Here is a 13,405-nt window from a genome sequence, read left to right as displayed (position 1 = left end):
GGCCTATTTATTGCCTTACCTCCCTTATCCTACCTCATTTGCACATACTATATATATCATTTTCTACTGTATTATTGACTATATGTTTCTTTACTCCATGTGTAACTCTGTGTTGTTGTATATGTCGAACTCCTTTACTTTATTTTGGCCAGGTCGCAGTTGCAAATGAGAACTTGTTCTCAACTAGCCTACCTGGTTAAATAAAAGGTGAAATATCTATATATTTTTTAAAATCCTCATAAAGATGCAATAGACTTACTCTTGCGATAGGGTATGCCCCTCTCATATTGTGTAGTTACTCACCCTCACAGTAGTTGCAGGCCTGGGTCAGTGCTTGGCAATGGGTTAACATGGCCACCTTAGACACAGCCACACCCATCACTGTGCCCTCCTTACTTGCCTTGTACTAGGGGGAGAGAAAACACAATCCATTAGGATTGAATGAGAAGTACACACATGTGCACACACACACACACACCTCACCTCTATGTATGCAGGGTCAGTGTTAGCTGTAGGGATGTGGGGCTGCCAGTCCTTGCCAGGTTTGGTGAGGTACTTGGAATCTGTCACCACCCACTTTAGCTGAGGCCAGCCTATGAAAGACAGTTAATAACATACGTCAGCCAATCAACTTCATTAAAAAGAGACTCATAGCAAAAGACAAAAAGTATCACATTTTGATCTCTAGAGACAATGGTGGTGATTGAGATCAACCAGATTGCAGTCGTCGACAGGATGACTACAAATCACCTGGCTTCCTAAATAACTACTCATTACTACTTGTAGATCAGTCAGTCTTCTCAGTCGGTGACCAGTGAATGAAATACATTGATGCTCTGTAATACGGCCAGTAAGAAAGGCAGCTCCTGACCTTTGAACTGTAGTATCTCTCCGGTGGGCGTCTTGGGGAGTCCCTTCAGACAGATCTCACTGGTCAGAGCCAGAGTTACACCACAACTGCCAAGCAGGAAGCCCACCTGACTACTGCCTGCATCCTGGTAGAACAACAATGGACATGGAGTCAATCACAAAGCAGATGTAACAGCATGTCAATGTAGGCTTGAAAAAGTTCCAATGACATGTCCTTACCTTGCGAGACAAAGGTACCTCTATAGGGACAGGGATGACCTCAGCCAGCAGGCAGCCATAGAAGGCCACCCAGAACATCCCAGGGTCACTGTTTGGGTACACTAGAGCCACCTACCGGAAATAAAATAAAACATTTGGTTGATGTATGGACCTTAATGCAGAAATCAGCAGTAAAAACAATAAAAAAGTGTTCTCCCCGCCCATTTCGGTAAAAACCCTGTTTCTGTAAAAAAGCTGAGGAATGGGGCTGAATCATTTACAATTTTATAAAACAGGGAAGACATATTGAGACCTAAGTCTCTTTTACAAATGTGCCCTGTATATATATATATATATATATATATATTTAACTCAGCAAAAAAATTAACATTCTCTCACTGTCAACTGCGTTTATTTTCAGCAAACTTAACATGTGTAAATATTTGTATGCACATAACAAGATTCAAGAACTGAGACATAAACTGATCAAGTTCCACAGACATGTGACTAACAGAAATGGAATAATGTGTCCCTGAACAAAGGGGGGCTCAAAATCAAAAGTAACAGTCAGTATCTGGTGTGGCCACAAGCTGTATTAAGTAATGCAGTGCATCTCCTCCTCATGGACTGCACCAGATTTGCCAGTTCTTGCTGTGAGATGTTACCCCACTCTTCCACCAAGGCACCTGCAAGTTCCCTGACATTTCTGGGGGGGAACGGCCCTAGCCCTCACCCTCTGATCCAACAGGTCCCAGACATGCTCAATGGGATTGAGATCCGGGCTCTTCGCTGGCCATGTCTGAACACTGTCATTCCTGTCTTGCTCCTGGTGTAACTTGAGCAGTTGTTGCCATCCTGTACCTGTCCCCATCCTGTATCTGTCCCGCAGGTGTGATGTTCGGATGTACTGATCCTGTGCAGATGTTGTTACACGTGGTCTGCAACTGTGAGGATGATTAGCTGTCCATCCTGTCTCCCTGTAACGCTGTGTTAGGCGTCTCACAGTACGGACATTGCAATTTAATGCCCTGGCCACATCTGCAGTCCTCATGCCTCCTTGCAGCATACCTAAGGCACGTCCACGCAGATGAGCAGGGACCATGGGTATCTTTCTTTGGGTGTTTTTCAGAGTCAGTAGAAAGGCCTCTTAGTATCCTAAGTTTTCATAACTGTGACATAATTGCCAACCGTCTGCAAGCTGTTAGTGTCTTAACGACCGTTCCACAGGTGCATGTTCATTAATTGTTTATGGTTCATTGAACAATCATGGGAAACAGTGTTTAAACCCTTTACAACGAAGATCGGTGAAGTTATTTGGATTTGTACAAATTATCTTTGAAGGACAGTTTCTTATTTTGCTGAGTTTATAACATAAACATTTCTATCCAACCTATATAAATACACAGTACCAGGCAAAAGTTTGGACACACTTACTCCTTCAAGATTTTGTCTTTATTTTTACTATTTTCTACACTGTAGAATAATAGTGAAGATATCAAAACTATGAAATAACATAAATGGAATCATGTAGTTACCAAAAAAAAGAGTTAAACGAATCAAAATATATTTCATATTTTTGATTCTTCAAAGTGGCCACCCTTTGCCTTGATGGAAGCTTTGCACGCTCTTCGCATTCTCTCAACCAGCTTCACCTGGAATGCTTTTACAACAATCTTGAAGGAGTTCCCACATGTGCTGAGCACTTGTTGGCTGTTTTTCCTCCACTTCGCAGTCCAACTCATCCCAAACCATATCATTTGGGTTGAGGTCGGGTGATTGTGGATGCCAGGTCATCTGATGCAGCACTCCATCACTCTCCTTCTTGGTCAAATAGCCTTAACACAGCCTGGAGGTATGCTGAGTCATTGTCGTTTTGAAAAACTAATTATAGTGCCACTAAGAGCAAACCAGATGGGATTTAGTATCGCTGCAGAATGGTGTGGTAGCCATGCTGGTTAAGTGTGCCTTGAATTCAAAATAAATCACTGACAATGTCACCAGCAAAGCACCCCAGCTCCTCCTCCATGCTTCACGGTGGGACCTATACATGCAGAGATCATCCGTTCACCTACTCTGCCTCTCACAAAGACACGGCGGTTGAAACCAAATATCTCAAATTTGGACTCTTAAGACCAAAGGACAGATTTTCACTAGTCTAATGTCCATTGCTTGTGTTTATTGGCCCAAGCAAGTCTCTTCTTCTTATTGGTGTCCTATAGTAGTGGTTTCTTTGCAGCAATTTGACCATGAAAGCCTGATTCAGGCAGTCTCCTCTGAACAGTTGATGAAGAGATGTGTCTGTTACTTGAACTCTGTGAAGCATTTATTTGGGTTGCAATTTCTGAAGTGCAGTTAACTCTAATGAATGTATCCTCTGCAGCAGAGGTAACTCTGGGTGTTCCTTTCCTGTGGCGGTCCTCATGAGAGCCAGTTTCATCATAGTGCTTGATGTTTTTTTACGACTGCACTTGAAGAAACTTTCAAAGTTCTTAAAATTTTCCAGATTGACTGACCTTCATGTCTTAAAGTAATGATAGACTGTCGTTTCTCTTTGCTTATTTGCTCTGTTCTTGCCATAATGCGGACTTGGTCTTTTACCAAATAGGGCTATCTTCTGTATACCACCCGTACCTTGTCAAAACACAACTGATTGGCTCAAACGCATTAAGAAGGAAAGAAATTCCACAATTAACTTTTAACAAGGCACACCTGTTCATTTAAATGCATTCCAGGTGACTACCTCATTAAGCTGGTTGAGAGAATGCCAAGAGTGTGCAAAGCTGTCATCAAGGCAAAGAGTGGCTACTTTAGATGTAGCAACTGCTGATTGCAAGCAAGCAATTGATTTTATAAGCAAGCAGTAAAATCTGATTTTAAAAAACAGATACAACTACATCTTATGGAACAATGCGGACTGTGAAGAGACACACACAAACTCGCTAACATACACACACCCTACACACACGTACATTGTAATGTTGTAATATTGTTGTATTGGGGAATTATACATTTTGTCGTAGAGTAGTGGTGTAATAATGTGCTGTATGATGTACTGTTTTATTTGTATTTTTTTGTGATGTAATTGCCTTAATCTTGTTTGGACCCCAGGAAGAGTCATTTCTGCCTTGACAGCAGCTAATGGGGATCCTTAATTAAAAAAAAAAAAAGTAAAATATATATATGGCGCTATATCATTACGAGAGAAGTAGAAGTAGTGCGAGTCAATGTGTCTCACCCTGTCCCCAGGCTTGAGGACCTGCTCGTTCTTGGGTCCCAGTTTGTTGAGGAGGGTGTAGGCCAGCTTCACACTGCGGCTCCACAGCTTCCCTGATGGCGGGAGAAGGGGAGGTAGGAGGGAGGAAGGGTATGTATCGTCAATAACAGTGTCACAATATGTCAATCAATCTCATACTCCACCTCTCATAACCCTCCATTACCAAGATGACTTTATCCACATCATGACAACAGTATAGCACCAACAATAACCTAAGAGGATGTAATAAATAAAGTATCCCTCACTAAGTAGAGTTATAGATGTCAAAAATCATATGTTCTCTAACCATGGATTAGATGGGGGTATCTAAGTCAGGTTGTAGTATCAGTATAAAACCTCTGCATGGCTCTAGGTCTCTCACCGTGGTTCAGTGTGGTTCGGGATTTGACACTGACATACCATAGGTCAGTGTGGTTAGGGGTTTGTGATTGTGAAATATCGTAGGTCAGTGTGGTTAGGGGTTTGAGATTGTGACATATTGTAGGCCAGTGTGATTAGGGGTTTGAGATTGTGAAGTTCCGTAAGTGTGTGATTAGGGGTTTGAGACTGTTACATACCGTAGGTAAGTGTACAGGGGTTTGTGTGTGGGCCTAGTTTCTTACCGTAGGTCAATGTGTACAGGGATTTGCCAGTGATGTCCAGGGCGGTGAGGGCGGGGCTCTTGCCCTGTGTGGCTCCCCATCGGGCCAGGGCAGCCTGGAGGGCCGGAGGCCAGTTACTGACCACCCCCAGGGGCTCCCCCTTCACTGGGATGATCTGACGGCCCTCTGGCCGTGGTGTATTGGGGTCCGGCTGGGGCACTGGAGGGAGAGAGGGAGGGGGGGGCAGAATGAACCAGGTAGCACATTTGAGGTTGGTACAGAGGGGTGGAAATGAAAACATTGTAGGTGACATTTACAGAGATATAGTCTGGTCTCAGATCTGTTTGTGCTGTCTTGGGAGTTGACAAGACAGCACAAACAGATTTGAAACCAGGCTAAGAGAGATCCACTGACTGAAGAATGAATGGTGGCTCACCCTCTACGATCTCCTCCTGGTCATCCACGAAGAACTCACTGAGGGGGGGCCTCTTGGGCCTCTTCAAGGTATTGAGCAGCTGCTGGATCTTAGTGGACACCCTGCTGTTCACCGGGACACCTGGATGGGGGGAGGCAAACACTGTCACACACACTCACCCTGCCCCAATATACGAAGGGAAGTCTTGATTGACTTCACCCACATCTCTGGCTTTCCTTTCTCAACTTGCAGTCTGCTAGTATGAAAAGCAGCAGGCAAAGGGCGAACTCTACACCAGGACTGGGAGGGATGGAGTGAGGTAAAAGGGAAAATAATCATTGGTTGCATAATAGGAAAACACATGAGGATTCATTCGGTTTCAGAGGATGGTTCTGGTTTCACAGAAATACTACTCTCCCTAATCATATGGCGCAGAGGATATGAACAAGGCACAAACAGTACACAGAAGTATATATGACACCAGTAGTTCATGGGTTTCTCATAGGGAATGTGTTACCTCTTCTGTTACCTATTGCCAGTCAAAATAACATGCGACAGGGTGGAAAAAGGCCAGAAGAAAACAAAACATGGTTTAGTTAATGATATGGTCCAGTCGGAAATCAACATGTTTTTCAAGAAAAACACTATTACTGAAAAAAAAAAAAAAACATTATTTTCAATGGAAATGCAAAAGTGTATGAAGATTTGGCGAGGACACACACACACGCAGTCACAATCTCACATAAAAACACCCACACACAGACTTCGTACTCTTACTTACACACACACACACACACACACACACACACACACACACCTAAAAAAAGAGGCTGTTCTTACCGTCGGCTGTCTCCATCATGCTGGAGCGACTCTGTCCGCGGCTCATCCCCCGGACCACAGGAGGGTTGTTGGGCCGGTCCACCTGAGAGGAGCCCCTGGCCTGGGGGGCTGCCGCCAACACGTCTGGGGGGGGTCCACTGTTCTCTGAAAGGCCTGGCAGAAAGACAGGGTCATTTTATCTGCTCGGTTTATATTATATAGGGTTACATGCCAAGGCGTTCTAAAGTGTTTTGGTCATGAGGACATATCTTACCAATGCGTGCTTGAGCCAGCATGTCAGCTATGGCTGGATGCTGTGGCTGTAGTTGTGACTGGTACTGTGGCTGGTACTGTGGCTGGTATTGGGGCTGGTATTGGGGCTGGTACTGTGGCTTGTACTGGGGCTGGGCTTGGGTCTGGGTCTGGGATGGTTGAGGCTGGGGCTTGCTCTCTCCATGGGACAGGGTGGAGGAGGCGGAAGAAGCGGAAGAGGATGTGGAGGAGCCCTGGACAGAGCGGTTGATCCAGGAGTCAGGGCTCTGCAGACTGGGGGGCTGCAGCAGAGAGGAAGGGGCAGGAGCCCCCAAACCAGCACCCACTGACGACTGTCTCAACAGAGCACCCTCATCCTCTGAACTTGACGACGAGTCTGAGATAGGAGAAAGGAAGTAAGAGAGATGGAGAGAATTAGAAAGAGAGAGCGTGTGACCTTAGGATTAAACTCTACAGTACCAACAATAAAGCTTACGTAGGCTGTTCCTGAGGAAATAGAAGCAGTCAGGCTGATTTGAAGGAGTCAGTCCTACGCTACCTGGTGGGGTGCAGTTGTTGATGGGCGACTGAACGTAGGTGGAGCGGCGTTTGGTGGGCATGGGTAGTGCCATCTTCTCCTCCTTGTGTTTGGCCAACGCAGCCTGCACCGCCTCTGTGTGGATATCTGGGACAACGGGAGAGAGAGAAAGGGAGTGAGGGAAAGCGGAAGAAATTACCATTTTGAATTTGGATGATTGCAAAGGATAGGGAATAGGGATGGAGAGGAAGATGAGAACATCCAAGATAAACATTTGTTTTTCTGGAAAAGTATAACTGAAATTTAAGTGAACCTGCCAGTCAGAGATATTTAAAATAATAATAATTATTACATAGATACTGATGCATAAAGACAATCACTGTTCTGTCAACACAGTTAAAGCTGAATGGAGGTTTGACTTTCAACCATCAGAATAGGAGAGATGGCAGTTAGGTCCTGCTGTAACAGGAAACCAGTCTGTTTGCTGGAGAGAGAGGGGCTATTATCTTGCTCACCCATCCTTGCACACACACACACACACACACACACACACACACACACACACACACACACACACACACACACACACACACACACACACACACACACACACACACACACACACACACACACACACACACACACACACACACACACACACACACACACAGAGAGAGAGGAAGACCAGAAGACACATCAGCACTTTGATACATTTGCTCATGACACAATCAGAATATGTAATAAAATCTACATAAACCATCAAACACAACACATTGCATAACCAACACTATAGAATGACATAAGATAACGTTTGATTCTACTAAAAATAGACAGCTATTCTGTTCCCATTCTTCCTATACGCTGCATGCGTGATCATTCATCGCCATAGAAACATGAGAGAACGACCGTCACACACGTCCGAGAGGCATCTCCATGGTGATAGCAGAGGTTGCCGGGCGTTAAAATGTTAAAGTTATTAGGTGTCTCTCCTCTTCCTCTCCGGCACTACACGACAACCAACAATGAACAGAGCAGACAGCCAGACGCGATCAGAGCCCACACAACAACACACTTGCAGCACCTCAGCCTAGCAACACGAACATACCCTACACACACCCATGTAAGCTCATTTAGGCTACACACACACACACACACACGCCAGACTACCTGGACCTAAACATCATCATATCGCTGATAGCTAATTATCAATCTCTCAGTCCTCTTGATCGCACCCTCTCAGTATTCCTTTCTCTGTAGCTCTACCCCCTCCTCTATCTCGCTCTCTCTCGATCTCCCCATCACACTCTCTCAAGGAGACTGAGGTGTCAGCAGGTTCTTCATAAGGACTGCTGGGAGTGTGACTGACCCACCCATCGCTGCTCTTCCCTGACCCCTCACTCTATCCCTCCTCGCTATCTCCCTCTCAGTCCTGCTCAATTTCTCTGTGATATTCCTCCGCTTTCCTGTAATAGAACAGTGTTTGCCCTCGAACGTCAATTCTCTTCAAAGTCCTTCTCCATTGTCCCTGCATCCTATTTATTTCCACCTGGCTACCAGCTCTCATTTCCTTTCCCTCTTTCCCAATCCTTGCCCTGAATCCAGTCGGACTTCCAGCGAGATCCCCTGAGATTCCTCGACACGTCAAATGGAACTTGAATCATTTTTGCTGTTCTCTCTGGTGAGCTGTCCTATTAGCTCAAACAGACCCCACACAGTGGTGGTCCTTCCGTCCTTCATCCCCCAAAACTCCACTCCACAATGAGGTATGGGAGCGAGTGTGCGTGTGTGTGTGTACGTGCATGTGTGTCTCACGTGAGAGGCGAGACCAGACTGATGCAGAGGCTGTCCAAACAGGGATGGGAGGAGAGAGAAATGTATGAAGCTGAGTATGAAGCTGCCTAGAGGGAGGACACATGTACACTGCATGGACCTCTAGTAACAGAAGGAGAGAGAGAAAGAGAGAGGACAGAAAGACTCTTATACACTTCTCTACCATTTGTTATTTTTTCATGTCTTGTCAACCATCTAACGGTCCATTCTAACACTCCTTCCCTGTACTCTATAGAATCTACAAAATAATGATATTGTGCCGAGTTCCTCCTTCCTGTTTAGTATTCCCCCTGCTCTCTCCACAGTCCAGCACATTGCCAAGCCATGACATCACTCCCCAATCACAATGTGAGGGATCTGGCCTCTTGGGCTCCCCTTTAGAGGGGATTCTGCTGCACACTGTAGGGACTTCTCTTTCTCAACAACCCAACAGGACACACACACACACACACACACACACACACACACACACACACACACACACACACACACACACACACACACACACACGCACACGCACACGCACACGCACACACAAAGCAGCCCTTTCATTAAGCCATTTGCAACCATTACAGGATTACAAGATTCTGCTTCAAACCAGATTTGACCATAAATTGACTACTTAATGCTTATATTGAATGAAATGAAAAATAATCAATCAAACTTAACATGAACCAAAAATGCAACATTATTGACTGTGACTGGATTTCCGAAGGCAACATAAGTGTTGATTTAAAAAATGGAAACTGAGACAAGTTGTTGCCCACCTGATCGGTAGCGGTCATCCCTGGTCCCTCCGCTGCGGTGCGGTCGCCGAGAGCGACGATCACGATAGCGGGAAGAGGAGCTAGGTGGAGGAGCCTGGGTGTGAGCATTGGCATGGGTGGAGCCAGAGGCGTTGCTAGGACCAGGAGCCTGGGCATCATAGGCAGGGGGGGGGGCTTCCACTGGGGAGTACAAAATAATAAAGTAGATGACTAGGAGACAGTACACAAAGTATATAGTATATACGGTGCATTCAGACCCATTCACTTTTGACACATTTTTGTTACGTTACAGCCTTATTCTAAAATGGATTTAATTATATTTTTTTCCTCATCACTACCCCATAATGACGAAGCGAAAACATATTTTCAGATTTTTTTTATGCAAAGTATTCAGACAATTTGCTATTAGACCCGAAATTGAGCTCCGGTACATCACGTTTCCATTGATCATTCATGAGATGTTTCTGCAACTTGATTGGAGTCCACCTGTGGTAAATTCAATCTATTGAACATTTATTTAACTAGGCAAGCCAGTTAAGAACAAATTCTTATTTACAATGACGGCTACACCGGCCAATTCTTGCGCCGACCTATGGGACTCCCCAACACGGCCAGTTGTGCAACAGCCTGGAATCTAACCAGGGTCTGTAGTGAAGCCTCTAGCACTGAGATGCAGTGCCTTAGGGTGCTGCGCCACTCGGGAGCCCCCCAAATGATTTGGAAAGGCACACGCTTTTGTATATAAGGTCCAACAGCTGACAGCGCATGTCAGAGTAAAAATCAAGCCATGAGCATATCGAATGGTGTAGCGGTCTAAGCTACTGCATCGTAGTGCTTGAGGCATCATTATAGACCCGGATTCGATCCCTGGCTGTGTCATAGCCAGCCGTGAACGGGAGACCCATGAGGCAGTGCACAATTGGCGAAGCGTCGGCTGAGTTATGGGAGGGTTTGGCCGGCCAGGATTTCCTTGTCCCATCGCGCTCGAGCGACTCCTTGTGCAGGGCGCCTGCAAGCTGACTTTGGTCACCAGCTGGCCGGTGTTTCCTCCGACATATTGGTGTGGCTGGCTTCCGGGCAAAGCAAACAGTGTGTCAAGAAGCAGTGCGGCTTGGTAGGGTCGTGTTTCGAAGGATGCATGGCTCTCGACCTTCGCCTATCCCGAGTCCGTAGGTGAGTTGCAGCGATGGGACAAGACTGTAACTACCAATTGGATATCATGAAATGGGGGAGACAAAGGGGAAAAAGTTCAACAAATAAAATAATACAAATAAATAAATAAAACAAGCCATGAGGTCGACGGAATTGTCCGTAGAGCTCCAAGACAGGATTGTGTCAAGGCACAGATCTGGGGAAGGGTATCAAAACACAGTGGCCTCCATCATTCTTAAATGGAAGAAGTTTGGAACCATCAAGACTCTTCCTACAGCTAGCCACCTGGCCAAACTGAGCAATCGGGAGGCCCATGGCTTGGTTTTTGCTCTGACATGCACTGTCAACTGTGGGACCTTATATAGACAGGTTTGTGCCTTTACAAATCATGTCCAATCTATTGAACTTACCACAGGTGGACTCCAATCATGTTGTAGAAACATCTCAAGGATGATCAATGGAAACAGGATGCACCGGAGTTCAATTTCGAGTCTAATAGCAAAGGGTCTGAATACTTATGTAAATAAGGTGTTTGGTCAGGGAGGTGACCAAGAATGTGATGGTCACTCTGACAGAGCTCCAGAGATCCTCTGTGGAGATGGAAGAACCTTCCAGAAGGACAACCATCTCTGTAGCCCTCCAACAATCAGGCCTTTATGGTAGTGTGGCCAGACGAAAGCCACTCCTCAGTACAAAAGGCGCCTAAAGGACTCAGACCATGAGAAACAAGATTCTCTGGTCTGATGAAACCTAAATGTTACTCTTTGGCCTGAATGCCAAGCGTCACATCTAGAGGAAACCAGGCACCGCTCATCACCTGGCCAATACCATCCCCCCTTGGGTTGTGCCGTGGCAGAGATCTTTGTGGGCTATACTCGGTCTTGTCTCAGGATGGTAAGTTGGTGGTTGAAGATATCCCTCTAGTGGTGTGTAGGCTGTGCTTTGGCAAAGTGGGTGGGGTTATATCCTGCCTGTTTGGGGCCACAGTTTCTCCCGACCCCTCCTGTCTCAGCCTCCAGTATTTATGCTGCAGTAGTTTATGTGTCGGGGGGCTAGGGTCAGTTTGGTATATCTGGAGTATTTCTCCTGTCTTATCCGTTGTCCTGTGTAAATTTAAGAATGCTCTCTCTCTTTCTCTCCCGGAGGACCTGAGACGCTAGGACCATGCCTCGGGACTACCTGGCCTGTTGACTCCTTGCTGTCCCCAGTCCACCTGGCTGTGCTACTGCTCCAGTTTCAACTGTTCTGCCAGCGGCTATGGAACCCTGACCTGTACACCGGACGTGCTACCTGTCCCAGACCTACTGTTCTCAACTTTCTAGACACATCAGGAGCGGAAGAGATACTCTGAATGATCGGCTATGAAAAGCCAACTGACATTTACTCCTGAGGTGCAGACCTGTTGCACCCTCGACAACCACTGTGATTATTATTATTTGACCCTGCTGGTCATCAATGAACATTTGAACATTTTGGCCATGTTCTGTTATAATCTCCACCCGGCACAGCCAGAAGAGGACTGGCCACCCCTCATAGCCTGGTTCCTCTCTAGGTTTCTTCCTAGGTTCTGGCCTTTCAGGCAGTTTTTTCCTAGCTACCGTGCTTCTACACCTGCATTGCTTGCTGTTTGGGGTTTTAGGCTGGGTTTCTGTACAGCACTTTGTGACATCAGCTGATGTAAGAAGGGCTTTATAAATACATTTGATTGATTGATCGATCCTTACAGTGAAGCATCATGTTGTAGGGATGTTTTTCAGCGGCAGGGACTGGAAGAATAGTCAGGATCAAGGGAAAGATGAACGGAGCAAAGTACAGAGAGATCATTGATAAAAACATGCTCCAGAGCACTCAGGACCTCAGGCTGGGGACAAAGGTTCACCTTCCAACAGGAGAGCGACACTAAGCACACAGCCAAGACAACGCAGGAGTGGCTTCGGGACAAGTCTCTGAATGTCTTTGAGTGGCCCAGCAAGAGCCCGGACTCTCCCGATCTCTGGAGAGACATGAAAATAGCTATATAACTAGCTATATAACTATAGATATGACCCTTGACCTGACCTCTAAGTGACTTAATCCTCACACGATGAAGAGAATATTACTGCCTCTCAAATAGAGATTCATAATCACAATCTTACAAAATGTCATTAGGATCTGCATGTGCTTTTACGACATACCGCATTTTCATCAAAATGTTAAAGATGTCTCTAAAAGGGTCTAACCATAATAGTACATCGTGACTAGGGTTATTTTGTAAAGGGACAGAACATTGTAAACAAGGGAGCAGCTTTGCTCATCGCTGAGAAATGCTGTCTGAAATTGTTCACATTTACAGACAATCAACCCTTAAAGGAAGTGAGCGAATAAAGAGGGAAGTGGAGAGGATAATGCGCCAATCAGAGTCCAAAAACGTGTATGCGTACGCACGGCAGTGTTCTGGAATATTGGACCGTTTGCTTTTATGCATTTCAAATTCTCAGCGCGGCTCAAGCAATTTATCCAACCGTCACCCCCATTCAAATGAATAGAAGACACGCAGAGCCGTGCTGGTTGGGAATTTTTGGGGAGGTGCGTCGGTGCTCTCGGAGCCGCGTAGCTAGGTCACAATGGGCCGCTGGAACATCGTCTCTCGGCATCCGTGGACTGGAGGAGTCTGGAGACACTTTAGTGACCGGCACTACCACTGTGAGGCAGCAGTGAGCACCAAGCAGA

General features: G+C 45.9%; 1 protein-coding gene across 4 annotated transcripts in view; it reads right to left on the bottom strand.

Moving 5' to 3' along the window:
* The window catches only part of LOC118388630 (disco-interacting protein 2 homolog B-A), an 86,397-nt gene that overhangs the window by 29,839 nt on the left and 43,153 nt on the right, over nt 1-13,405 (bottom strand). For 2 of the 4 annotated variants that reach the window (XM_035777879.2, XM_035777880.2), the window contains exons 3-13: nt 9,545-9,724; nt 6,906-7,094; nt 6,432-6,806; nt 6,179-6,331; nt 5,360-5,479; nt 4,945-5,142; nt 4,304-4,395; nt 1,090-1,200; nt 872-995; nt 484-593; nt 304-406 (exon numbers count right to left, since the gene is read on the bottom strand). In XM_035777879.2, coding sequence (XP_035633772.1) covers nt 304-406; nt 484-593; nt 872-995; nt 1,090-1,200; nt 4,304-4,395; nt 4,945-5,142; nt 5,360-5,479; nt 6,179-6,331; nt 6,432-6,806; nt 6,906-7,094; nt 9,545-9,724 — 1,755 coding nt within the window. The remainder of the gene's footprint in view (nt 1-303; nt 407-483; nt 594-871; nt 996-1,089; nt 1,201-4,303; nt 4,396-4,944; nt 5,143-5,359; nt 5,480-6,178; nt 6,332-6,431; nt 6,807-6,905; nt 7,095-9,544; nt 9,725-13,405) is intronic. The other 2 variants (XM_035777881.2, XM_035777882.2) reach the window with 1 other exon arrangement.

This window comes from Oncorhynchus keta, chromosome 10 (assembly GCF_023373465.1).
Source record: "Oncorhynchus keta strain PuntledgeMale-10-30-2019 chromosome 10, Oket_V2, whole genome shotgun sequence".
Taxonomy (NCBI): Eukaryota; Metazoa; Chordata; class Actinopteri; order Salmoniformes; family Salmonidae; genus Oncorhynchus; species Oncorhynchus keta.
Note: the sequence above shows the minus strand (reverse complement) of the source record. Positions and strands in the feature narration are given on the sequence as shown.